We start from the raw sequence: 27,815 nt of genomic DNA, 5'->3' as shown, positions 1-27,815 counted from the left end.
TAGTAGGTGCAGCGGTAAGGTTTTAACCCAGGTTTTGTCTGACTCCAAAGCCCAGTCTTTCCACTATCAGTGCTGCTTCTCTAGAGCGGGTTTAAATGAATGAGAAGAGTTGATTATGCTGAATCACTCAACTTTGTGCAAATGAGTTTGAGTAACATTTTAACTTTATTTTCAGGAGTGGCCCAATAAGGCTGTACTTGGTCAATACTACAAACATAATCTAGGGTCTAGGGGTAACTTAAAGAACATTAATAAATACACAAGCACACACACACATACCCAGTATTAGAAATGATTTAAAAAATCAGATCTTAGCTCAAAAAGATGAACTACAGTTAACCTTTATTGTTCTTTAGAAATGAACTTTCCACAATATTAATAAATCTCATTTTTAGCTCTGCTTTGAAGTTTTGATACCAGTGAAGTAACCTTTTTCTTCTTTGAATCTTTTCTTGTAAAATTATAGTTTTCTCTTTTTCTAAAATAGCAGGAAGTTCCTTCCAGTTCTTAATAAAGATAAAGGGAGCATTCATGGACTTGAGTAACTGCAGAGGAGCATTATGGTAAACAGATGAATTCCCACAGCTGCCAGCTGTCATTACGTCTTCTACCACGGGAACGGAGCCATAGGAGCAAGCCTCATATATTCTGTAACACTCCGTGTTTACTCCTGCTGGGCACAATGTGAGATCACTCTGACGCAGAGCATCTTGATAATTCTTAAGGCTTTCATTTGTTTCTTGAGGCTGCCACCTAGAAAATCAGAAGAAAACCTGAAGTTTTCACTTTACTAAGCATATCTTTTGTGGAAGAAAATATTTTACCTTTTAATGTTGCTTACAAGAAATGGTAAACACATTATAGAGATGGCAGGCAGAAGAGATGAATAAAATCTTGCCCAAATAGATTTCTTGAAAATATTTAAGAATTTGAGAAGTTTACAGCTACACATTAAAAAAAATCTAGTGGCCATACAATTTCTGAATGAAATTCTATCAGCCAAAATTTTGTGAGTGCTCGTCTTCTTTCTCTACCTCACCCTCCATCCAAATTCCTGCCCTTATGGAGCTTATTATCACAGTTCTAGTGGTGGAGACAGACGGTAACCAGGTCAAGTCAGTAAATTATTTAGAAGGTGTTAAGTGTTGTGTGGAAAAATAAAGCAGAGAAGTGAGGAGGGAATTTTTGGTAGGATGGTATTGCAACTGTAAACAGGTGATCAGGGAGTGTCTCACTTCATGGGCATCTGAGCGGGGAGCCAGAGGAGAGGGAGCAAACCACACAGATATCTGGGGGAAGAAGAGAGCATAGAGCAAGCATAAAGGCCATGACATGGCATGTGCCAGGCATGCTCAAGGGACAGCAAGGAAGCCAGGGTGGCTAAAGCAGGTTAACCGAAGGGGAGAGGTATAGAAGATGAAGTCAGAGCACCCATCACACAGAGTTTTGATCAGAGGGGTAACTGACTTCATCTATGTTTTATCAGAATCTATCTGGCTGTTGTGTTGAGAAGAGATTGTATGGGGCAAGGGTAGGAGCTGAGAGGCTAGTTAGAAAACTAGACGTTCCCTCCTGACTGTTCCTATTTTCTCAGTGAAATAAGCAATAGGGTCATAAGGTAAGAGCAGTTGGGAAGAGAGAAGAAGGTATGAAACAATCTTCCAGGAGAGAGGAAGAATACATGGACAAGGGAGATGGATGACTGCTGGACACTCAAGGGTCAGGGTCATATATATATATTTTTTTTTAAATAAATTTATTTATTTTTATTTTTGGCTGTGTTGGGTCTTTGTTGCTGTGCGCGGGCTTTTCTCTAGTTGCGGCGAGCAAGGGCTACTCTTTGTTGCGGTGCACAGGCTTCTCACTGGGTGGCTTCTCTTGTTGTGGAGCACGGGCTCTAGGCACGCAGGCTTCAGTAGTTGTGGCACGTGGTCTCAGTGGTTGTGGCTCGTGGGCTCTAGAGCGCAGGCTCAGTAGTTGTGGTGCACGGGCTTAGTTGCTCCGCGGCATGTGGGATCTTCCCGGACCAGGGCTCAAACCCGTGTCTCCTGCGTTGGCTGGTGGATTCTTAACCACTGCGCTACCAGGGAAGCCCAAGGTCATATATTTAAAGTGAGATCAATTGGCACCTTTCTCCAAGTGTGTTTGGCTGCATGGGTGAAGGTATGGAGCAGGTAAGAGAGCTGGATTTAACCAGAGTTAGGGTTTGCTAGATTAAGGAACTAGGGAGCTGAATGTATATGTGGTCATGATTGATTATGAAATTTAAGTGGGTAAAGAATAAAGTAAAGATGAGGTGGGTGCAGGACAATGAAATGGTATTAGGAACAATGAACTGTAAGTCCCAGCTAAATTGCTGAAGTCAGATTATTACAGGGAATGAGCTGGAATGATAGAAAATGATGTTTACAGAGAAAGAGATGCTGGAATTTGAGATCATGCAGTATGTGTAATCATAAGGCCCAGGAAATGACCATGACAGTGAATGGCTGAGGTCAAGTGGAGACCCAGATTGCTGGGGGAGAGGAAGTAAAGGAACTGCAAGACCAACGTGATGGAAAGACCATCTATGTGGATTTGGGAATCACTAAGAGTGAGGCTGGAAAAAATGTCAGAGAGACTGAGAGTAGGCCAGGAACTAGACTCTTCAAAGAATTAAGGGGATAAACCCAAGGGTCAGTATATGATTTCTCTTTTCTTTTAGGAGTTTTTTTAAAATTAATTTTATATTGGAGTATAGCTGATTTACAATGTTGTGTTAGTTTCAGGTGTACAGCAAAGTGAATCAGTTACACATATATATACCTCCACTCTTTTTTTAAGATTCTTTTTCCATGTAGGTCATTACAGAATATTGAGTAGAGTTCCCTGTGCCATAAATAAGTTCTTAGTTATCTACTTTATATATAGTAGTGTGTATATGTCAATCCCAATCTCCCAATTTATCCCTTCCCCGTATGATTTCAAAGAGAAAGAATAATGGATAGTTTTGTCTGCTGGTATGAGATTCAAAACTGGAGGTTTTAGGGAGGGAAAAGGGAGAGTGGTCTGGAAGCAGCAATGAGAAGGAGGACACCTACTCCACCTCCTGGCTCAATGGTAGGAGAGAGATTTCAAGAATAATTCTGTTCCCACAGTAAGCTTTGTTATTTTGCCCTCACTCATTCCATTCTAGGCACACTGTCCCTTGTTCCTCACACATGGTAAGCATGCTTCCACCTTAGGCCTTTATATTTGCTCTTCCCTATGCCTGGGCAACTCTTCTCTCAAATAGACATGAGGCTCACCCCTCTGCCTTTTTCAGTCCTGTGCTTAAATGCAAACTTCTAACTAGCACTTTCCTTGGCTATTCTAAAATATCAAATGCTCCACTCCTGACCCCAAGTCCTCTCTACATCCCCCTCCTCTGCTCAATTTTTTTACATGGTATTTATCATCGTCTGACACTATATATATATGACACAATATATTTTATTGGTTTGTCTCCTCCAATAAGCATTTAAGTTCTAAGAGGGCATGGACCCTTTTGACTGTTTTTCTCACTGCTGTATCCCTTTATGGCTAAAATAGTTTTTGGCATATAGCAGTCGCTTGATAAATATTTGTTGACTGAATGGATATAATATGATTACACTAGCCATTAGAGAAATGTAAATCAAAACTACAATGAGGTATCACCTCACACCAGTCACAATGGCCATCATCAAAAAATCTACCAACAATAAATGCTGGAGAGGGTGTGGAGAAAAGGGAACCCTCCTGCACTGTTGGTGGGAATGTAAATTGATACAGCCACTATGGAGAACAGTATGGAGGTTCCTTAAAAAAACTAAAAATAGAACTACCATATGACCCAGCAATCCCACTACTGGGCATATACCCTGAGAGAAGCATAATTCAACAAGTCATGTACCACAATGTTCACTGCAGCTCTATTTACAACAGCCAGGACATGGAAGCAACCTAAGTGTCCATTGACAGATGAATGGATAAAGAAGATGTGGCACATATATACAATGGAATATTACTCAGCCATAAAAAGAAACAAAATTGAGTTATTTGTAGTGACGTGGATGGACCTAGAGTCTGTCATAGAGTGAAGTATGTCAGAAAGAGAAAATCAAATACCATATGCTAACACATATATATGGAATCTAAAAAAAAAAAAAGTTCTGAAGAACCTAGGGGCAGGACAGGAATAAAGACGCAGACATAGAGAATGGACTTGAGGACACAGGGAGGGGGATGGGTAAGCTGGGATGAAGTGAGAGAGTGGCATGGACATATATACACTACCAAATGTAAAACAGATAGCTAGTGGGAAGCAGCCGCATAGCACAGGGAGATCAGCTCAGTGCTTTGTGACCACCTAGAGGGGTGGAATAGGGAGGGTGGGAGGGAGATGCAAGAGGGAGGGGATATGGGGATATATGTATACGTATAGCTGATTCACTTTGTTATACAGCAGAAACTAACACAACAGTGTACAGCAATTATACTCCAATGAAGATGTTAAAAAATATATATATATGACGCAGACCTGCTGGGGAATGGACTTGGGGATATGGGGTGGGGAGGGGTAAGCTGTGACAGGGCGGGAGGGTGGCATGGACGTATATACACTACCAAGCATGGAATGGATAGCTAGTGGGAAGCAGCCACATAGCACAGGGAGATCAGCTCGGTGCTTTGTGACCACCTAGAGGGGTGGGATAGGGAGGGCGGCGGGGAGAGAGACGCAAGAGGGAAGAGATATGGGAACATATGTATATGTATAACTGATTCACTTTGCTGTGAAGCAGAAACTGGCACACCATTGTAAAGCAATTATACTCCAATAAAGATGTAAAATATATATATATATATATATATATATGATTACGCTAGCAATACTGAATGGATATGATTACACTAGCAATAGAGTCAGGATTTTTTTTCTTTTTTTTTTTGTATTTCTATGCCTGATTGATTGGTTCATTTTTTACAATTTCCAACCCCTTTTCTTTGAATGAAACATTTCTTAAATTGTATAATGCTTTACAATTTTCAAAAGTTTCACACACATAATTTCATATAATCACATAATAACCCTTCTTCCCCCTCTACCTCTAAATTGCCTCTCCTGCTTCCCTCTCCTCACTGGTAACCACTAGCTTGTTCTCTGTATCTGAGTCTGCTTCTTTTTTGTCTTATTCACTAGTTTGTTGTATTTTTAAGATTCCACATTAAGTGATATTAAACAGTATTTGTCTTTCTCTGTCTGACTTATTTCACTTAGCATAACACCCTCCAAGTCCATCCATGTTGCTGCAAATGGCAAGATTTTGTTCTTTTTTATGGCTGATTATTATTCCATTGTATATATATATACCACATCTTCTTTATCCATTCATCTGTTGATGGATGCTTAGCTTGCTTCCATATTTTGGCAGTTGTAAATAATGCTGCTATGAACATTGGGGTGCATGTACTGGTATCTTTTCAAATTAGTGTTTTTGGTTTTTTTCCAGTTTTTTTGTTTTTGTATATACCCAGGAGTGGAACTGTTGTGTCATGTGGTGGTTCTATCTTTAGTTTTTTAAGAAATCTCCATACTGTCTTCCACAGTGGCTGCACCAATTTACATTCCTACCAACAGTGCCCTTGTCTCCACATCCTCGCCAATATTTGTTATTTGTGTTCTTTTTGATGATAGCCATTCTGACAGGTATGAGGTGATATCTCATTGTGGTTTTGCTTTGCATTTCCCTGATGATTACCAATGTTGAGCATCTTTTCATGTGTGTGTTGGCCATCTGCATTTCCCCTTTGGAGAAATATCTTTTCAGTTCTTCTGCCCATTATTTAATCAGAATGTTTGCTTTCTTGATGTTGGGTTGGATGAGCTGTTTATATATGTTGGATATCAACGCCTTATCAGTCATATCATTTGCAAATATCTTCTCCCATTGAGTGGGTTGTTTTTTCGTTCTGTTGATGGTTTCCTTTACTGTGCAAAAGCTTTTAGGTTTAATTAGGTCCCATTTGTTTATTTTTGCTTTTGCTTCCTTTGCTTTAGGAGACAGATCCAAAACAATATTGCTGTGATTTATGTCAAAGAGTATTCTGCCTATGTTTTCTTCTAGGAATTTTATAGTATCTGGTCTTATATTTAGGTCTTTAATCCATTTTGAGCTTATTTTTTTTATGGTGTTAGTGAATGTTCTAATTTCATTCTTTTATGTGTAGCTGTCCAATTTTCCCAGCACCACTTATTGAAAAGAATGTCTTTTCTCCATTGTATATTCTTTCCTCCTTTCTTCATAGCTAAATTGACAATAAGCGTGTGGGTTTCTTTCTGTGCTCTCTAGTCTGTTCCATTGATCTATGTGTCTGTTTCTATGCTGGTACCACACTGATTTGATGACTGTAGCTTTGTAGTAGTATAGTCTAAAGTCAGGTAGCATGATTCCTCCAGCTCTGTTCCTCTTTCTCAAGATTGTTTTGGCTATTTGGGGTCTTTTGTGTTTCCATACAAATTTTAAAATTATTTGTTCTAATCTGTGAAGAATGCCATTGATATTTTGATAGGGACTGCACTGAATCTGTAGATCGCATTGGATAGTATGGTCATTTTAACAATATTAATTTTTTCAATCCAAGAACAAGGTATACCTTTCCATCTGTTTGTGTTATCTTCAATTTCTTTCATCAGTGTCTTATAGTTTTCTGAGTATAGATCTTTTACCTCCCTAGGTAGGTTTATTCCTAGGTATTTTATTCTTTTTGATGAGACGGTATATGAGATTGTTTCCTTAATTTCTCTTTCTCATAGTTCATTGTTAGCGTACAGAAATGCAACCAACTTCTGTATATTAATTTTGAATCCTGCTACTCTACTGAATTCAGTGATGAGCTCTAATAGTTTTCTGGTGGCGTCTTTAGGATTTTCTATGTATAGTATCATGTCATCTGCAAACGTGACAGTTTTACTTCTTCCTTTCCAATTTGGATTCCTTTTGTTTCTTTTTCTTCTCTGATTGCTGTGGCTAGGACCTACAAAACTATGTTGAATAAAAGCAGTGAGAGTGGGCATCCTTGTCTTGTTCCTGATCTCAGAGGAAATGCTTTCACCTTTTCACCATTGAGTATTATGTTAGCTGTGGATTTGTCATATATGGCCTTTATTATGTTGAGATATGCTCCCTCTATGCCCACTTTCTGGAGAGTTTTTATCATAAATGGATGCTGAACTTTATCCAAAGTTTTTTCTATTGAGATGATTATATGGTTTTTATTCTTTACTTTTAAAATATTTATTTTCTTTATTTATTTTCTTTATTTTTGGCTGTGTCGAGTCTTAGTTGTGGCACATGGGATCTCTGTTGAGGCATGTGGGAATATTTTGTTACAGCACACAGTCTCTTCATTGTGGCACGCGGGCTTCTCTCTAGTTGTGGTGTGTGGATTTTCTCTCTCTAGTTGTGGCACGTAGGCTCCAGAATACGTGGACTCTGTAGTTTGCGGTACACGGGCTCTGTCGTTGAGGCACGTGAGCTCAATAGCTGTGGCGTGTGGGCTTAGTTGCCCCGCGGCATGTAGGATCTTAGTTCCCCAACCAGGGATCAAACCCATGTCCCCTGCATTGAAAGGTGCATTCTTAACCACTGGACCACCAGGGAAATCCTCCCAATTACTGTTTTTGATATCATATTTTACATCTAATTGTTTTGTGTATCCCTTAACTCAGGGGTCCCAACCCCCAGGCCACAGACCGGTAGTGGTCCGTGGCCTGTTAGGAACCGGGACGCACAGCAGGAGGTGAGCAGCGGGCAAGTGAACAAAGCTTCATCTGTATTTACAGCCCTCCCCACTGCTCGCATTACCACCTGAGCTCCACCTCCTGTCAGATCAGTGGCGGCATTAGATTCTCATAGGAGGGCGAACCCTACTGTGAACTGTGCATGTGAGGGATCTAGGTTGCGCACTCCTTATGAGAATCTAATGCCTGATGATCTGAGGTGGAGCTGAGGCAGCGATGCTAGTGCTGGGGAGTGGCTGCAAATACAGATTATCATTAGCAGAGAGGTTTGACTGTACAGAGACCATAATAAATCAACTGCTTGCAGACTCATATCAAAACCCTATCAGTGGGACTTCCCTGGTGGCACAGTGGATAAGTCTCCATGCTCCCAATGCAGGGAGCCTGGGTTCAATCCCTGGTCAGGGAACCAGATGCCACATGCATGCTGCAACTAAGAGTTCACATGCCACAACTAAGGAGACTGTGTGCCGCAACTAAGGAGCCCTGGAGCTGCAACTAAGGAGCCCGACTGCCTCAACTAAGGAGCCCACATGCTGCAACTAAGACCTGGCACAACCAAATAAGTAAATTAATATAAAAAAAAAACCCTATCAGTGAGTGGCAAGTGACAAGCTGCACCTTATGGAGTAGACTGGACATAAGCAACACACCTCGGGTGTCACTGTCTCCCATCACCCCCAGATGGGACCATCTAGCTGCAGGAAAACAAGCTCAGGGCTCCCACTGATTTTATATTACGGTGAGTTGTATAATTATTTCATTATATATTATAATGTAATAATAATAGAAATAAAGTACACACAGTAAATGGAATGAATGCGCTTGAATCATCCCCAAACCATCAACACCCCCACCACCCCAAGTCTGTAGAAAAACTGTCTTCCACAAAACTGGTCCCTTGTGCCAAAAAGGTTGGGGACTGCTGCCTTAACTGCTTATCGTGGATATGAATGATTTTACTACTTTTGTATTTTAACCTCCCTACCAGCTTTGTGTGTGGTGATTTCCTACTTTCACTGTATGTTTGCCTTTACCTCTTTCATTTTGTAATCTTCTTCTTTCTAGTTGTGGCATTTTCTTTTTTTCACTTAGAGAAGTTCCTTTAACATGTGTTGTAAGGCTGGTGCTGTACTCTTTTAGCTTTTGTTTGTCTGTAAAGCTTTTGATCACTCCATCAAATGTGAATGAGAGTCTTGCTGGGTAGAGTATTCTTGGTTGTAGTAGAGTCAGGCTTTCTAAAAGAGAGTATCTGCTCCAATTAATGTATTTCTAGATCTAAAAGGACATTTTTGTTTAGGCATTACTTCTCTGATGACTCTGCTTTACACACGAAACTCCATTTGTTTATCTAAAAATAAAATGAATGATCCCCAAATTTCTTCCTTCAGTCCATGAACACCTGTTTCATGATTACCATGTAAAAGATGGAAGAAAGTTAATGAAGTTAAATCCATCCATCCATCCACTCCCCACTTATCCTGGCCTACTTTATTCAAGGTCCTATGTTACATCTGGGGATTCAAAGAAGAATAGTACATGGCCTCTGTCCTCAGGGTGGTGTCAGGTTCCTGAAGGTGTGAGGAGTATGGCATGCCAGTCTTGGAACACTGAACTGGTTTGCCGAACATCTCAGAGATGAACCTAAGACCATTACTGTCATTTACAATCTCCTGTGTTCATATCTGACTAACAAATATTATTGAGGAAACCTGAACAATTGACATTTGCATATGATAGTTACCAGCATTCCCCTTCAAGATGGACTACAGGAGAGTCTCTCTATTTTTAATGTATATAGCATAGTTTCTTCACAGCTTTAATTACTCATGCATCTTCTGGAGAAAGACTGGTATTAATGGAGTTTAAAATGTCTGTGAAAACCTGTGCTGTCACACAAAGCAACTCTCAGATTGGAGACAAAATGGATGAATCAAGTAGACACAGAACTTACTGTTCTCTTGCTGAAACCCAACAAAGCTTATCATTCCCATCTTGTTTCAAAATGTTCATTAGTGCTTGTCTGGATGAATTTTCATAAATGGTTCCTACGAAATTACACAAGTATGGCCTTTCATTATGCAGCATTGACCAATTCGCCTCCACCACAGGAAAATTCCTGTATCTATAAAAATAAGTACATGTGAGTTAATAATATATGACAATAGGGCTAGCAAAATTTCCATAATCTAACATCTTAGGTAGCATGATGATGTAGAGAAAAGAGATTTAAAATATGATTTTCTAAACCCCAAATTATAATTTTCCATGCTTACTTTGGAAAAGTTCCTAAATCTACTGACTTAAAAAAAATTCTCACTTTGACATCTTTTACAAAATTGCTATAGAGACTATGTGCCTAAAGTGCTTTGTTTTTTATATTCTTCAACTTCCATTACTTACCTGAAGTTATAAGACAGGTTGAATTTAAGACATTAAAGGTATAAAGAATCTTCTACATTCATAATAATCATGATTTAATGAATGTTTTAGGCAGGTGATGGAAAGATTACAGAATACATACTGCTATAGCAAAGAACTCCAACTCCAAAGGCTTATCAAGTAGATAAAAAAAAACAACCTTACATCCCACACAGGAGAGGCCTGTTGCAACTGGCCCATTCTAATAGGCATTTGGTAATTCCAGGCATCAAATTATGTGCCTGAACTACAACCTTCACATAAGAGAAAGCTTAACGTAACAGTTAGTCTGTAACAGGTTTTCTCGATTTTGGCATTACTGCCATTTGGGCCAGATAATTCTCCATTGTGGAGGCTGTCCTCTACATTGTAAGATATTTAGCAGCAGCCCTGGCCTCTAACCACCAGATGCCAGTACAACCTCCTCTCTCCACTTGTAACAACCAAATATATCTCCAGACATTGCCAAATATCTCCTGGGAGTGGGGGTGGGGTGAAATTGCACCTGGTTGAGAACCACTGATCTATAGGAAAGATACTGGCTTTGTCCAACATTACCAGAGTTACTGTGAAGAAGTAATTCTTTTGTTTCAAAACATTTTACAAATGTGGGCTCTACACAAGGGATAGATTTTTCAGAGCACCTTAAACTTGGCTATACCTAACAAACCTTTTTGTCTGCCCTACCCTAAGCCTGCTGAGTCAGAATTTTGTTGTGGAAGGCCAGGGAATATGTCTTATTAATGTGCTTCCCTGGTGATATTTGTGTAGCCAACTGGGCAGCAGTCTAAGGTCACATTTTGTAACCAGTGATAAAATAATGCATAATGAACATCTGATTCAAATACAGTATCATATTACTGAGTTATTTCATAATTCATCCATTCAACAAATATTTATTGAATGATTACTCTGTAGGCACTGTTTTAGGCTCTACAGATAAAGTAGTGAACAAAAGAGACAAAAATCCCTGCCATCAGGAAGTTTATGTACTAGTGGCAACTTAAAGTCAACTTACTGTTATTCAAAGGCTCTCTATTAACAGAATGATACAAAATAAGTTTCCAGTTCTATAGAAAGACTTTACATATATTACATACTATTTAATTACCCTTTCTTTTTACACAACAGATTTGTGCAAATTCTATCAATCTTAGTCGGAGACCTGAGTATATTATAATCCTCCCAAACCCCAGGGTCAGTGTGCTCTTCATTTAATATTGGATCTAAAGTAAGGATTTAAGGGGAGTTCGCTGGCAGTCCAGTGGTTAAGATTCCATGCTTCCACTGCAGGGGGCATGGGTTCAATTCCTGGTCAGGGAACTAAGATCCCGCATGCCATGTGGCATGCCCCCCTCCAAAAAAAAGAAGAAATAAAGTAAGAATTTAAGAAAACTCTATATCTATATAGCTATATAGGTATAGTTATATATATAGATTCTATAATTGTTTTAGGAAGGTCCGTCTGTCTGCCATCCACCGCTAAACATTTCTTTAAGGTACTAGTGATAAACTTTAAAATTTATCCTATGACTTGGGCTTCTAAAATACAAAAATGTAACTCATCTGCTCTCCTCATAAAAGTCTAAAATACTCTAAAAACATCATTATTACCAAAGCATGAGACCAAACCATATTTTTGCCCATAGAAAAGGTTGTACACAGCCTCAATGAGCTCAGAAGAACTACATTTATTACAAATTTAAAACACAATCTTGCTGATACAGAAATTCAGGTCTTAGAGTCTAAAAACATGTAAGAATATTTGGTACTTACGTTGCTACTCCTAAAGGCCACTGAAAAACATCCATGTTATTAATCCAGGGGCTGTCATATATTATGAAAAGTAGTTCCACAGAGCCTCCATTTCTTTTGAGAAACTGGTTTATCCACTCATTATTACAATGTTCATTTCCAAGCAAAACAACAGCAAGATGCTGGAGTTTTTGAGTTTGCACTAAATTTTGTGCATAAAGTAACCACTGGGTGGCATAAAAGACCTTTGCTTTTTCTCTTCCATTTAGAATGAGTACCACATTATTCTCATCAGCAGAGAAGTACCCTGGGACCACAGCTGGACCAGTGATGAAGCTGTTAAAAACAAAACAAAAACAAGAGACAAACAAAAAGAGAACAGAAGTATTTGGTATCAGAAGTTTTAAATCATTTAATATAAAGTATATAATGAAACTTAATCCATATTCTTTCTAGAAATAATTTCTATAACACATGTTTTTTTGAACAACTCTGGATGATGGGACATAGATGTAGATTAATGGGAAACTTTGGTTGTAGACAGATTAATTATATGCAAATTTGAAAGTACTCACAGGAAAAATATTTACCTTATATATCTAATAAAAGTATAAATATAAAAATTTGAATGGGAAGATATATATAACAAACTCACGATAGTTAGTGGTTGTCTCTTAGGAGGAAGGAAGAGGAAAGGGCCTGAGGAACAATACAAAGAGAGCATTTATTGCCTTTACTGGAAATATCTAATTCTTTTACGAGGAAAGTTAATTATCTGAAGCAAATATGACAGAGAGCCAGAATTTGTTAGTTCTAGGTGGTGGGTAAATGGGAATCTGTTGTATTACTCTCTATTCTTTAAGGTATTTTAAAAATATCATAAAAGGAATAGATACATGTCATAACTCACATTTCATATTATGTGTTGCTTCGAACAACCAATACCACTGAAATATTTTACACGAATATGTATTAAATACAAAATATACCATTTAACCTATCGTAAACTTAGTTACAACGGTCCTAGATTCTTTGCAAGCTGCTCAAACATTTCTTTATAACTTGCTAGAATCTTTTAATATTTAGTACAAATATGCTGAAATCCTGCTTTTTTTGCTTACTGTTGGGGATAAAAACTAACATTATTAAATGCCTTTTATATACATGATACATAGGCACTCTGCACAGGTCATCCTTTAACCTCCACAACAACTCTGCAGAGATTAGTCCCCCATTCTGCATTTGGGAAATCAGGCTTAAGTTGCACAACCTGTGATGGCAGCATCAAGTTTTGAATCAAGATCTAACTTCAGCAAAAACAAAAACAAAAAAAATGATCTAACTTCAGAGCTTGAGTCATTCCCATGACACTATGGTTAACAAGTAATCAAATTAGTAGATATTAATTAAAACACAAAATATAAATATGTATTTGTCTGTATATGTACTGTATGAATTCTATGACATTATTCTACAGTGATAATAAGCTACACGGATCAGAACTGCATTTTGAGTCTGCTTTGGACAGGAAGATGCCAAATAATTCAGCAATCATTTAGTAATTTAAGAGAACGGGCAGAATCTGAGGGGTTAGAAAGCACTTTAAAGAGAATGATAATAATTATGATAGGTTTAAAATACTTATTATTGGTAGTACATGAACACTTTTTCTCTCCTTTAAAATTATAGGTGGGAATAGTTCTAATTTTATTGATCCACACAAATTAACAAAAGCATTATTCATTCAGGGCACATTTGACCCATCTTGGAATCTCCACAGCTCTCTTTTTGTAGAATGCTCTCACATTCCAGCAAGCAGGCATGTCAGCTCTTATGCTCTGACTAATTGGTTTTCTAGACCTCAAGGCCATGTTCAAGTAACAGTGAAAGCCCTGGGGTCAATGCTCTGGAGCCAAGGTATAGATCGGAGGTTCCCAAATTTTATTGGTTCCCAAGACTTTCAGTGTTTTAGTAATTTTTTCAAGCCAGAAGAAATGAGTAATGGTTCAGTTTTTTAAGTTGTTAGATCTAAATAACTTAGTATTTATGTCCTAAGAGCTTAGAAGCCACTTTAAAAATAATACACATACACTGAAGGAAAAAATAATATTCCTATTTCATTCTTAACTAACCACACACACTTAATAATGGGATGTGTGCACCCGTTGAGCACTACACAACTTCTCAAACCTTGGAATCAGAGAGGATACTGCCATGGTCGCTGCCTGTTGCACTTTGATTTTTGCACAGTACTTGGATTTGATCACAGCAACCATAGGAAATCCAGCTCCACAAATGTATGACATCTCTGAAATGGATGTAGGGTGATCTAATGTTGAAATTGTGAACTACCTCAAACTGGTTTGCATGGTGTTTGACAGATATGAAGTATAATTGTGATTCCTACAAATATTTGTGGTGCTCCAGGGTGCCTTAGTATACAGTTTGGGAAGCACAGATTTAGGTAAAGAAACTTCAGGGGTAAAAAAAATATCCCATAAGATTCAGATAGTTGTGTGTGTGTTGGGAGGTGTGTTAGTCAGACTGCAGTGGGTTGAGAAGTGAATGAGAAGGGGACAGTAAGAAGTAAGTGGGGAGAAATGCAAATCAAAACTACAATGAGGTACCACTTCATACCAGTCAGAATGGCCATGATTAAAAAGCCTACAATTAACAAATGCTGGAGAGGGTGTGCAAAAAAGGGAACCCTCCTACACTGTTGGTGGGAATGTAAATTGGTGCAGCCACTATGGAAAACAGTTTGGAGGTTCCTCAAAAAACTAAAAATAGAGTTACCATATGATCCAGCAATCCCACTGCTGGGCATATATCCAGATAAAACTCTAATTCAAAAAGATACATAAACCCCTATGTTCATAGCAGCACTATTCACAATAGCCAAGACATGGAAACAACCTAAATGTCCATTGACAGATGAATGGATAAAGAAGATGTGGTACACATACACAACGAATATTATTCAGCCATAAGAAATAATGCCATTTGAAGCAACATGGATGGACCTAGAGGTTTTCATACTAAATGAAGTCAGACCTAGAGGTTTTCATACTAAATGAAGTCGGAAAGAAAAATGATATCAATTATATGTGGAATCTAAAATATGACACGAATGAACTTATCTACAAAACAGACTCACAGACATAGAGAACAGACTTGTGGTTGCCAAGGGGCACGGGGAGTATGGGAGGGATGGATTGGGAGTTTGGGATTAGCAGATGCAAAGTATTATATATAGAATGGATAAACAACAAGGTTCTACTGTATAGCACAGGGAACTATATTCAACATCCTGTGATAAACGATAATGAAAAAGAACATGAAAAAGAATGTATATATATGTATAACTGAATCACTTTGCTGTACAGCAGAAATTAACACAACGTTGTAAATCAACTATACTTGAATAAAATAAATTACAAAAAAGAAGTAAGTGGGGACAGTAAGTGTAGACAACTCTTCTGAAAGTGTGGATGAGAAGGTGAGAACACAATAATGAGTGAAAGGTGGGAGACAAAGGAGAGCAAGGAAGTAACGGATGGAGCAAGGTCTTGGGATATGCAGAAGGAATGCACAGGTGGAGGGAGTTAATACTGAACACAGGTGAGGGAGATCACCTCATTGTCTGAGAGCTGAGGAAAGAGAGAAGGTTAGGCGAGGGATCACATAGAGATCATGTAGGTAAATGTTAGAGGAGCAGCTAGTTAAGGGAGATAATTGTGGATATCTTGAGGAAATAGAGGCAGGGTTGTCTGCCGAGAAAGAGGGAGTTAGGCAGGTGTTGGGTAGTGGCCTAGAGAAGAGTAGAAAAATCTGCTTTTATTCTTTCTGTATTTTCTACCTTGAACGCATACTAGCTATCCAGTCATGCAAGCTAGAAACCAGGGAACTATCACATTAGATTCTTGCTCTCATCTAATAATCCTTAAATTCTGATAGTTTTGTCCCCAGATTTCTAAAATTCCTGGCTCTGCTGGAATACCACTTCCCAATTTCATCCCTTATTTCTATCTCTGCTGGATACTTATAGTTTCCTAATGCAATGTCCTGGTCTGCCTGCATTCAGCTGTCTCCTTCAAATCATTTTTCCACATGGCTACTGGAGACATCTACACAAAAAACATACATGACAATACCACTATCTAGCTTAATCATCTTCAACTGCTTTTCACTGAACAAGAATAAAGTCCAAGAGTTTTAATGTGGCAAATACAAGGCCCATGATGATCTGGCCCTTGCCCTCCACTCCCAATATGAGCTACCCTACCCCATCTTCATGCTCTAGGGATTCTGAATGGTTTGCGATTCTATGCACAACCCAAGCTGTTTATCAATTCTTAGGCTCTGATATTGCCTCTGTTGGGAATATAATCACTCCTCTCACTGCCTTCCTAAATCCTACTAATCTTTTAAGACTTAGCTCAGCTATCACCTCCTCTAGGAAGTCTTTCTTGATAGGCCCCATATCCCCAACTCTACTCATATTGAGTTAGCGGCCTTCCCTCTATACTTCCCTAACAACTAAGGAGTATGCACGTCCTTACCATTATGCTTTGTATAAGGTATGAAAATTATTTATGTGTTTATCTCAGCCACTAGTGTGTGAACTCCCTGAGGCTAGGGAAAAGTATTTTATTCTCTTTGAAATCCTCAGAGCCTAGTAGGAACTAACTAGCAGGCACTTAGTAAATGCTGAATGAGTTAAGCCATAATTCTCTTTAAGGGAGTTATCTGCTCTACCAATTTATTTAAGTTCTCCTACTGCATTTAAAATATGAATCAAGTTACAAAAATTCAATTTATTAATAAATTTCTAGCTATACATTTATTACATAAAGTAGGGCATATGTATGAGATATTATAGTATATTTATGCATGATAAAAGATGTATTTTAGTTTCCTGAAGTTATTCATCATGCATCAGTCACAAATATCCATTAGCTGAAAAATGAACATATTTAAGGAGCTCATACACAGAATTTTAAAACAGTGACTTGCTCTTCTAGATTTCTTAGCATATATTTAATAGTCAGAACTTCTATTTTTCAATATTTATTCTTTTTCTGCTAGGTTCGGAAGAAAACTTTCTTCCCAGTAAGTACTTTCAATACTTACAGAGTCCAGAGAAATCATTTGAATATTGAGTTCTAAGCTGAACGAGAGCAAAATATATTTTTTTAGAATCCAATATAATTATTGTTTCATTCTTTCTAAATTCAGTGAGTGCTACTGAACAAACGCTATATGCTATTACATTAAGTGAGTTACAGATAAGATTAATAATTGCCAGCTAAGAGTCTGGCAAATGCCTTGATAAAGAATAAGCGCACAAGCTAAACCATCCACACAGCTCTCAGCCATCGAATTCTACATCATTTTTGGTTAATACATAGTTTTAGAAAATAGGTATACCGAACCCATGAATGGCCCTTACTTTTGAATAGCTGTTGCAATTCACCCTACTTTTGTGGCCAGCATCATTGCCATGACTCCACGCCTTCTGAATTCAGTGTTTATGATGGAACACTCCCACCCTCATACTAGCTTGGCTGGAGTGGGAGAATGGGCATTATGAAAAATTAACTATATTGTCTTTCTTTACCAATGAAAATTTTATTTGAGATCTGTATTGATCTATGGTTCAGTATATGACTGAAACATAGTATAGCCATTAATATTATCTATAAAAGCTTTCACTCACTGTAATGAGTAGTGAGCTCACTAAATTCTTATAATAGTAATATCTGGAAATTGTAAAAATAGGAATCAGACACATTTTATCATGATCTTCAGAGAAAAGTTCAACTTTTTCATAAGGAGCAGATGCTCATTGAAAATATAATTGAATTTAGGACTTCCCTGGTGGCACAGTGGTTAAGAATCCGCCTGCCAATGCAGGGGACACAGGTTCATGCCCTGGTCGGGGAAGATCCCACATGCCACGGAGCAACTAAGCCCGTGTGCCACAACTACTGAGCCTGCGCTCTAGAGCCCATGAGCCACAACTACTTAGCCTGCGCTCTAGAGCCTGCGTGCCACAACTACTGAAGCCCACGTGCCTAGAGCCCATGCTCCGCAATGAGAGAAGCCACCGCAACGAGAAGCCTGCGCACCACAATGAAGAGGAGCCCCCAGTCGCCGCAACTAGAGAAAGCCTGCGCGCAGCGACAAAACACCCAACGCAGCCAAAAATAAATAAAATAAATACACTTATTAAAAAAAAAGAAAGTATAATTGAATTTAGATAACAACGAATTAAGTAATTTAGCATCTAACTTTTGTTTTATCAAATGGGTAGACATTTATATATCTTATGATAATGCCTGCACATGCACATTACAGAATTCTGAAGGCAGTCTTTTGGGGATAATCAAAGGTTATGATAAGCAGAAGACTCCTCCTAAGAAATTAAACATAAAGTTGCCCTTTGAAATTAAACTATAAATGAACATATGACAGATATGAGCAGAGACAGGCAAAGTTCCTTCAAGAGACGGAATGGGTGCCATGCTAGCTTGTAACCTAATTGAACACATTAACAGAAAACATGTATCAGAAAGGTGTTTATTGGGAGGTATGTGAATGGAGAGATAATAGACAATAATGGAAACACAGAAAAAAGGAGAACTGAAAGGTAGGGAGATGTTGCAGTACCTATTTAAGTAATAGTAAAAATAATAAAACTAATAACAAGACTTCTATTAGTGATTACCATGTGTCAGATACTGGTCTAAGCACTGTATACCTATTAATGTGTTTAATCTTCAAAACAATCCTGTGAAATAGAAACTAATATTTACCTTAATAATTATTTTAAATTATTATATTATATTATATATATTATATATATATATTACATTATATTATAATTATTTTAAACTCAAGGAAATCCAGGCACTGAGAAGTTAAGAAACTTGCCAAGGTCAGACACTAATAAGAGGTAAAGCTGGAATTGGAACTGAGATATTCTGGCTTCAGAGTCTGTGACCTTAACAACTCAGTCACATTGCTACACTGCCCACAGGTGACTGGACTTCACCAGCCTGCCTCACAAGTTCAGTCTGCCCTGTATGTATTCATCTATTCACATCCTGAGCACAGCCTACGTATGGTACTGACTCAGTGGTGAACATGGAGTCATTCATTTCTTCCCTTCTGAAACACACAGATTTGGAAGTGCTATATATAGTTATAGCCCACATTTTGATTCCATATTTAATCAAACAACTCTCAAATATTTAGGTATCATTTGTAGTCTGCCTATATGGAAAGAATGTGCTGGTCAAGCCAATACAAACATGTGGACTGACCGATAGTTCTATTTCCATTCTGAGTTATTTACTTGACATTCTGGATTACATTATTTGGGCCTATGAATAGATAAGAATCAGCATTCAGGAGCCTGATCGACCCTGGAACACTGAGGATACCCTTTCTATTTTCTGTCTCGGAAGTGCTGTGAAATTAACGTTAAATGATATAAACTCTTTGTAAACGTAAAGGTTTATTTAAATAGAATGTATTTATGCTTATTTAAAGGATTTTGTTAGTATTTAGAAACTCTTTCTGTATCTTCAAGATGACCGATTACTGCCAATTCACTTTTGGTCAAATAAAAATGAATGTGTTGGGACCTCCCTGGTGGCGCAGTGGTTAAGAATCTGCTTGCCAATGCAGGGGACAAGTTCGAGCCCTGGTCTGGGAAGATCCTACATGCTACGGAGCAACTAAGCCCGTGCACCACAACTACTGAGCCTGTGCTCTAGAGCCCGCGAGCCACAACTACTGAAGTCCATGCACCTAGAGCCCATGCTCTGCAACAAGAGAAGCCACCACAATGAGAAGCCCGCACACGGCAATGAAGAGTTGCCCCCACTCGCCACAACTACAAAAAGCCGGCGCGCAGCAACAAAGATCCAATGCAGCCAAAAATAAATAAGTAAAATAAATAACTTAAAAAAAAGAATGTGTTGAAACATTTAAGTTAATACCCATGTAGCCTGATTCAACTCAAAACTTGCAATTTCATAAAAGTTTATTAATTTTGGATAAATTATGTATGCTACTTTCCATAAGCCTAAAACTTTAATAAAATGTTTAAAAAAATCTTTTACAATAGTGAACTTCCTTGAATATACAGTTCTCTTAAATTCTAAAAGGAAGTAGCATTGTTATTTAATCGTAATATAAAATCTCAGGTAAAAATTTCAGAAGGAAACAGGAAGTTAGTTTTTCTTTTGGGAGTTAATGCCATTTGCTCAAAACCTTTGCTGTAGTAACACCGTATATTAACTTCTCTATGAATTTCAAATAATTCTTTTGAAAATGCTAATATATATTGTAGGTAGACCTAATAGACTAATACTCATAACACATGTTTACTTTTAAAACAGCAAAATGTTAAGTTTATATGCATAATACACATTTACTTTCAAACACCCAAATCCAACTATTTTAAGTTTAGGATTATGTATAAACTCTTCAATGGGATTAGAGCAATAGAAGCCTGGAGATAAAAGGAAAAATAATCATTACCAATGATGATTTAAAAGCCTGTTTACTTTTCAAGAATGATTACTTTGAAAAGATACATGCAATGAAATTGCTTTCCAAGTGTGTATACAGTAAATAAAGAATTAAAAGAGCAGCGAAAATTCAAATGAAACTGATATTAACTACAGCTCTTCCTCTTGATTTCTGTGAGAAATAAATGGAAACCTAAAGGAAACCATAATCTTTGGTTCACATTTTTTTCCCTTAATAATATAATTGTAAAATGAAATAAGCATTTTAAAATAATTATTTTTGGTTTTTATTTCAATAAGAAAGCAAAATCTAATAGAAAATAGCATTCTTTCATTGTCACAATATTTCTAAATAAAATGATCTTAATTCTATTTAAAAATCTTCAGAAAATATGCAATCACAGATAAAAAGTTTTATAAAAATAAGAGTGCAAAAATGTCAATAATACATTGGTTTTATTGAATTAAAAAAAGATTTCTGAATATTGCAGTGAAATGGTAATCTATACTATCAAATCATGATAGAATTCATATATGAAATGTTTTGATAAAAATTTCAACACTAATAGCAGTAGCTTTGCTACCACGTGAATATATAAAAATATGTGAATCTATTACATGAAGGAGAAAAATAAAAATACTTTAAGTTTTCATATTATTCCAACATACAGAATGTTACAAGTTTATCAACAACCAAATGTTGCAAAATTTAGAGCATGAACTTTTCCATGTAATCAGACATGTTTTGATTAAAATGAAATAGACACATGATTCCAAAAAACCCGTATTCTGTAACATCCAATTTTATAAGAAAATGTTTAAGGTAAGCTTTAACTACAAATATATATACATGAGGTTTATCTCTCCATCCTTCACAAGTTGAAGTGAAAATATTTTCTATAAATATTGATATATTTTCCTCTGATTTTTCTTCTAGTATTTACATAAAAAATTGTATAGCAACATATCAAAGGTTAATGCTGCACAATTAATACCTGTAATGTGTTCTTCCAACAATTAAATTTCCTTCTCTCCGCTGAGCAGTCACATCAGTGGGCTCAAGTAAACCTTCAAAAATATGCTCCCAGAGATACAAACCTGGTAATTAAAAAAACAAAAAATGAAAGCATGTACCTTCTGGTGTACTCTAGTGTGTGAGATGAATTTATGTTCTGCTCTTTCATATCATTTGATTAGGAAACCAGATTCTATTCCTCTTTGGGCTCAAAATCATCAATATGGCAGCTAATGTACGAGAGACTAAACTCAGAGGCTGTCAGTGTAAAATGTGGGTTATATTAAAGACAAAAAACTCTCTTACTCTATATTTGAGAAACCCCTAATCATCACTGGACCTTTACTACCTATCTTATCCTGAAATGTGTTATATTACAGTGTAAGTTACTATATGATTACAGAGTAAGTTACTGTATGATTAGGACTGTTTCTATATTATAACAGAAGGAGAGGGGAAATCACCATCTTGTGCCAAACAGAACCAGAGAAGCTCATGTATGTACATATACATTCAATATGTCAAGGAGATATTACCTCCTCCCCACCTGAACACACATCCTTCACTGCATGATGCCCTCTGCAAACAAATGCCACTGTGTCTTTTCTCCTTAGGCTGGCCCCTACGTTTTATCATGATTTCACCTGAATGAAAGCTCTGTGAGTAGAGGTCTCAGAACTCTGTGTTGTCATACAATGAGGTAATCTGGAGATGAGGAGGTAATCAGGGAGCCCAATTACGTAAATGTAACTAAAAAGTTAGATTGAGAGATGTGTTTTGTTCCATTCTCATTACACCGTGGTACTAAAAGACACACACAAAACTCATGTTTAAAGACTTGGCTAATCAGATAAAGCTTTCCAAATATGGTAGGCTGAGTAATGCTTTCCTCCAACCCAAGAGGTCCAAAGATGAAATCTCTAGCACCTATGAATGTTAACTTTACAAAGCAAAAGAGACCTTCTAAATGTGATTAAGATAAGGATGCTGAGGTGGAGAGATTATGCTGGATTACCTGGGTGGGTCCTATGTAATCACAAGGGTCCTCAGGAAAGGGAGGCAGGAGACTGAAAATGAGGGAAAGAGATGTGAGGAGGAAGCAGAAGTCAGAGTGAGGTGGGGCCATGAGTCAAGGAATGCAGGCAGTCACTAGAAACTGTAAAAGGCAAGGAAGCAGATGCTCCTCTAGAGCCTCCAAAGGGAATATAGCCCCGTGGCCACAGTTTAGATTTCTGCCTTCAGAAACGTAAGCTAATAAACTTACGGTGACATCAGTTAATAATACTGTATTGCATATTTGAGAGTTGCTAAGAAAGTAGATCTTAAAAGTTCTCATCACAAGAAAAAAAATTGTAACTATGTGAGGTGATGGATGTTCACTAGACTTACTATGTTGATCCTTTCACAATATATATAATATATCAAATCATATGTAGTACACCTGAAACATAGTTATATAATGTTATATGTCACTCACAGATCAATTAAAAAAATGTGTTGTTTTAAGCCACTAAAGTTTTGGTAGTTGGTTATGGCAGCTAAAGGAACCTATAGATTATGTAGCAATACATTATGGTACCTGGAAATGGGGTGCTGCTGTAACAAATACTTAAAAATCTGGAAGTGCCTTTGGAATTGGGTAATGGGGAAAAGCTGGAAGAATTTTGAGAAGCATGATTAAAAAAAACCTAGATTAGATTGCCTTGAACAGACTGCAGGTAGAAATATGGATGTTAGTGACTCAGTTCTGAGAACTCAGAAGAAAGAGAGGAGAACAGTAGAAAAAAACCTGTATCATCTTAGAGAATACTGAAATCACCATAAACTGACTGTTGGTAAAACTATACACATTAAAATTGCTCTTGGTAGGGGCTCAGAAGGAAATGAGGAACATGTCATTAGAGACTGGAGAAAAGGGGATCTTTGTTATACAGCAGCAGGAAGTTTAGCTGAATTGTGTCCTGCGGTTATATGCAAAGCAGAACTTGTAAACGATAAACTTGGATAGTTAGCTGAAGAGATTTCTAAGTAAAGTGTTGAAGTTGTGGCCTGGTTTCATCTTGCTGATTACAGTAAAATATGAGTTGAAAAGAGAGACTGAGGAAAAAACTGGTAAGCAAAAAGGAACAATGACTTGATGATTTCGGAAATTCTGAGCCTATTCAGATTGCAAAAGAGGTGAAAAATGAGGAGACTCACTGTCAAGAAAGCATGTTCTGGAGAGAAGGCTAAGGATGTAGGTGACATCCTTTTGCTAATGCCTGGTCAGAATACTCAATCACAAAGAGGGTTTTTTGAAAATATTAGGTGTTAATTTATGGATCTCCTTAGCCATCTCAGCAGAAGCTAGAAATAGAGATGGGATTATCCAGGTAAGACCTGTGGAGGAACTCTTGTCTAAAAAAGCAAATCTTTGTGACATAAATGGGAGACCCACAAGGTTCTTGAGAATGTTATATTAGCAGAAACACTGCCAGCTTGGACTAAAAGGGACAGAGACAGCTTGAAATGAAACAAGCTTATTGGACTCCCAAAATCCTAACAGCAGGAACAGGATGATAAAACTACTGAGCTGCAAACACATGCTAACCTTCCTGAAAATGGAAGGATGACTTCCCAAGCATGGAGCTGAAAGTCCAGAAGTAAAGCTCTGAGCCACAGAGTACTCCCAGGCATTGAAACCTAATGGAGTTTGCCTGGCTGGATATCAAAATTGCTTAAACCTGTGACTCCATTTTCCTTCCATTTTCTCCCTTTTGGAATGGGAATTTCTATAACTGGTATCCTATGACTGTGCCTAGAGAATAGGTCGATGAATGAATGCAGTGCTTGATAAAGCTCATCTGGACACTTTGTGCCTACTGGATTGAAATGAGAAAAGTCTGGAAACATGAAACTTGTTAAGAAGTCGATATAATTAAAAACTAGAATGAGGAAGTGGAAATTTAAAGGAAGAAATTAATATTAGAGATTTTAAAGAGAAAAAAGTTGCTAGAACTTGATGATTGGATGCCTGGGTCTGGGTACTAGAACTTCGGAGGTCAGTAGTAGTTTTCAAGGATGTATATACGCAAGTGTCTATGAATTTATGAAACATCATGGGTCAGGCACTACTATTCTGTTTACTTTCCTTTCACCTGGTACCTTCTATCCATATCCCTTACTGTACATAAATCTAACTAATGTTTTATGGCCAAAGAAAGCCCCTTCTAACTCACTAAATTCCTTCCGACTCTTCTGTCATTGAGGGTCCCCCATTCTCTAATTGAGCATATCATATAACTTAGAACACTACACTCTCATGATACTCAGAGCAAAAATGCTTTTGTGGGCAAACAAGTTTAACCAACTACATCCTCTTCTTAGACATTCACAATGAACACTGGCATATTAAAGGCTCTGACAAAGCCCTGCAATAAAGAACCTTGTTTAACTTTGTTCAGTTCAATGTTTCCCAAACTTGTTTGGCCATTAAGGGCAGGGGCCACATCTTATACTTGTGCATCAAGTGTCCAATAAACACATAATTCCATGAAAATTCAGCTGACATAGGCATTTCAGTATAATTATGCACACACAACCCACTCTTTGTATTGACAAATAAAGCTGTGCTCTGCTAAAGACCAACAACAGAATATATGTGTGCATGTGTGTCTTTGTGTGTGTGCATTTACACAGATGTTGTCTAACAGAAAAGAGAAATGGAATATTGAGAAAAAATGCATCAGGATGTCTTAACAAATGATGAAATAAACTGTAAATATATTAACAAAGTGCTTTTTACATGTCTTAGCTTTAAACATTAACTTACCAATGGCAGCTTTGCCCCAGATTTGTACATGGAAGTCTTTTTTCTCTTTTGTGGACTTATTTAATATCTGCAGTCTGTGTTTTTGCTCATTTTTTTCATCTTCTTCCCAAGGATTCCATTCTTCACTTCTCAAAGTAGATTGTTCTATGTTATAAAAAGAGCAACAAGTGTTATCAATAAGGTAGAGCTGCAGTTGTAGATAAATTCAAGCCATTTAAATTAGATGTTAGGGAGTTTTAATTGCATCCTAACTTCAATTTTTCAAAGAGATAAAGCAACAGAATTTGAACTGGTTAAACACTGTAAAAATAAAAAAAGGAAATCATAACTTAATTTTGATTGGACCGTTACCCTGAAAGAGCTTGATATAAAATAATAAAATGTTAACACAAGGCAGGAAATTCTCTCTCCCAAACAAAGCCTTCTAAAATGACTGGGTACAGTAATACGCATCAAGTTACAAGCTTAACTTTTGCCAGTTCTTTACAGATCGTATATATGTAACGCAACCTATACATAAAAACTTGACTTCAACATGAAAAGTGTCCCACAGTTTCAGATACTATTGTGCAAAATTCTGAAAGAAGGGAGAAATAAGCCTGAGTCCGATCCTGACATAGGTCAAAATACAAGAGAGGGGATCAAAACTTGGAGATGAAGCGCTCTGGCCTTCAGAAGTCACAGCAGGATTAGAGCAGGCCCTTTGTTTCAATATGGGAATAGGTGTCCTTAAGCCAGCGGCATTCCAGCAAATCTCTGGCATTTCGTGACAATATCTTGGATATTTTTTTTAACATCTTTATTGCAGTATAATTGCTTTACAATGGTGTGTTAGTTTCTGCTTTATAACAAAGTGAATCAGTTATACATATACATATGTTCCCATATCTCTTCCCTCTTGCCTCCCACCCCTCTAGGTGGTCACAAAGCACCGAGCTGATCTCCCTGTGCTATGCGGCTGCTTCCCACTAGCTATCTATTTTACGTTTGGTAGAGTATATATGTCCATGCCTCTCTCTCGCTTTGTCACAGCCTACCCTTACTCCTCCCCATATCCTCAAGTCCATTCTCTAGTAGGTCTGTGTCTTTATTCCTATCTTACCCCTAGGTTCTTCATGACCTTTTTTTTCTTAGATTCCATACATATGTGTTAGCATATGGTATTTGTTTTCCTCTTTCTGACTTACTTCAGTCTGTATGACAGACTCAGGTCCATCCACCTCACTACAAATAACTCAATTTTGTTTCTTTTTATGGCTGAGTAATATTCCATTGTATATATGTGCCACATCTTCTTTATCCATTCATCTGTTGATGGACACTTAGGTTGCTTCCATGTCCTGGCTATTGTAAATAGAGAGCTGCAATGAACATTCTGGTACATGACTCTTTTTGAATTACGTGGAGAAAAGACAGCCTCTTCAATAAGCAGTGCTGGGAAAACTGGACAGCTACATGTAAAAGTATGAAATTAGAACACTCCCTAACACCATACACAAAAATAAACTCAAAATGGATTAAAGACCTAAATGTAAGGCCAGACACTATAAAACTCTTAGAGGAAAGCATAGGCAGAACACTCTATGACATAAATCACAGCAAGATCCTTTTTGACCCACCTCCTAGAGAAATGGAAATAAAAACAAAAATAAACAAATGGGACCTAATGAAACTTAAAAGCTTTTGCACAGCAAAGGAAACCATAAACAAGACCAAAAGGCAACCCTAAGAATGGGAGAAAATATATGCAAATGAAGCAACTGACAGAGGACTAATCTCCAAAATTTACAAGCAGCTCATGCAGCTTAATAACAGAAAAACACATAACCCAATCCAAAACTGGGCAGAAGATCTAAATCTCTTGGATATTTAAGATGCGTTTTAAAGGTGTGCGCACCTGTCAGCCCCAGGGGTAGGGAGTGGGGACGGCGTGTGGGACTTGGGCGAGGACAGGGGCATTCATACATACATCCTCCAGTCCCGAGGCCTGGGCTGGCTAACGAGAGCTGAAGGAGGAAAAGCGCATACCGGGGCCCGGGGGCAATCCCGGACCCGAGAGCGGGACCGGTGGCCGCGCGGCTCCGCTAGCCCAGCCCCCACCAGCCCGCAGCCCCGAGTCTCGGCGCGCCGCTGAGGAGGGAGGCCGCGGGCCGGTGTCCTACCTCGGCCTCGCCTCTCCCGCGCCGGAGCAGCCCCCTTCCTGAGGCCCCGCAAAGACGCGTCCTGCGTCCGGCGGCTGCGCCCGAAGAAGACGTGGTAGGCGGCGTAGATGGAGAAGAGGCAGTACAGGGCGATAAGAATCGAGCAGAGACGCTTCCGCGTCAGCCGCATCCCACTCAGCCTTCCCCTCAGGCCACCACCACAGTGGAGATGGGCCGGAGGCGAAGCCGCCACTCAGCTCCGTGGCCCTAGCGTCGCCGGGTGCAGACGCAGGCCCTGCCGGAGGGAGTAGTCATCCGAAACGGACCC

At 38.1% G+C, this 27,815-nt stretch overlaps 1 protein-coding gene across 2 annotated transcripts; it reads right to left on the bottom strand.

The window, feature by feature from the left end:
• Positions 1-311: 311 nt before the first annotated feature.
• RXYLT1 (ribitol xylosyltransferase 1) lies at positions 312-27,815 on the bottom strand. Of its 2 annotated transcripts, none has more exons than XM_029206686.1 (6): positions 27,509-27,815; positions 25,347-25,490; positions 21,516-21,618; positions 11,999-12,313; positions 9,756-9,926; positions 312-753 (listed from the first exon to the last, which is right to left on the bottom strand). In XM_029206686.1, the coding sequence occupies exons 1-6, from the start codon at positions 27,675-27,677 to the stop codon at positions 336-338; spliced, it is 1,320 nt and encodes a 439-aa protein (XP_029062519.1). In that variant the 5' UTR covers positions 27,678-27,815; the 3' UTR covers positions 312-335. The 2 variants fall into 2 exon arrangements, with proteins under 2 accessions (XP_029062519.1, XP_029062520.1); XM_029206687.1 differs by lacking the exon at positions 312-753 and adding an exon at positions 8,690-9,053 and having other exon boundaries at positions 27,509-27,753.

Source organism: Monodon monoceros, unplaced genomic scaffold (assembly GCF_005190385.1).
Source record: "Monodon monoceros isolate NGI ecotype Baffin Bay Population unplaced genomic scaffold, NGI_Narwhal_1 Super_Scaffold_6, whole genome shotgun sequence".
NCBI lineage: Eukaryota > Metazoa > Chordata > Mammalia > Artiodactyla > Monodontidae > Monodon > Monodon monoceros.
Note: the sequence above shows the minus strand (reverse complement) of the source record. Positions and strands in the feature narration are given on the sequence as shown.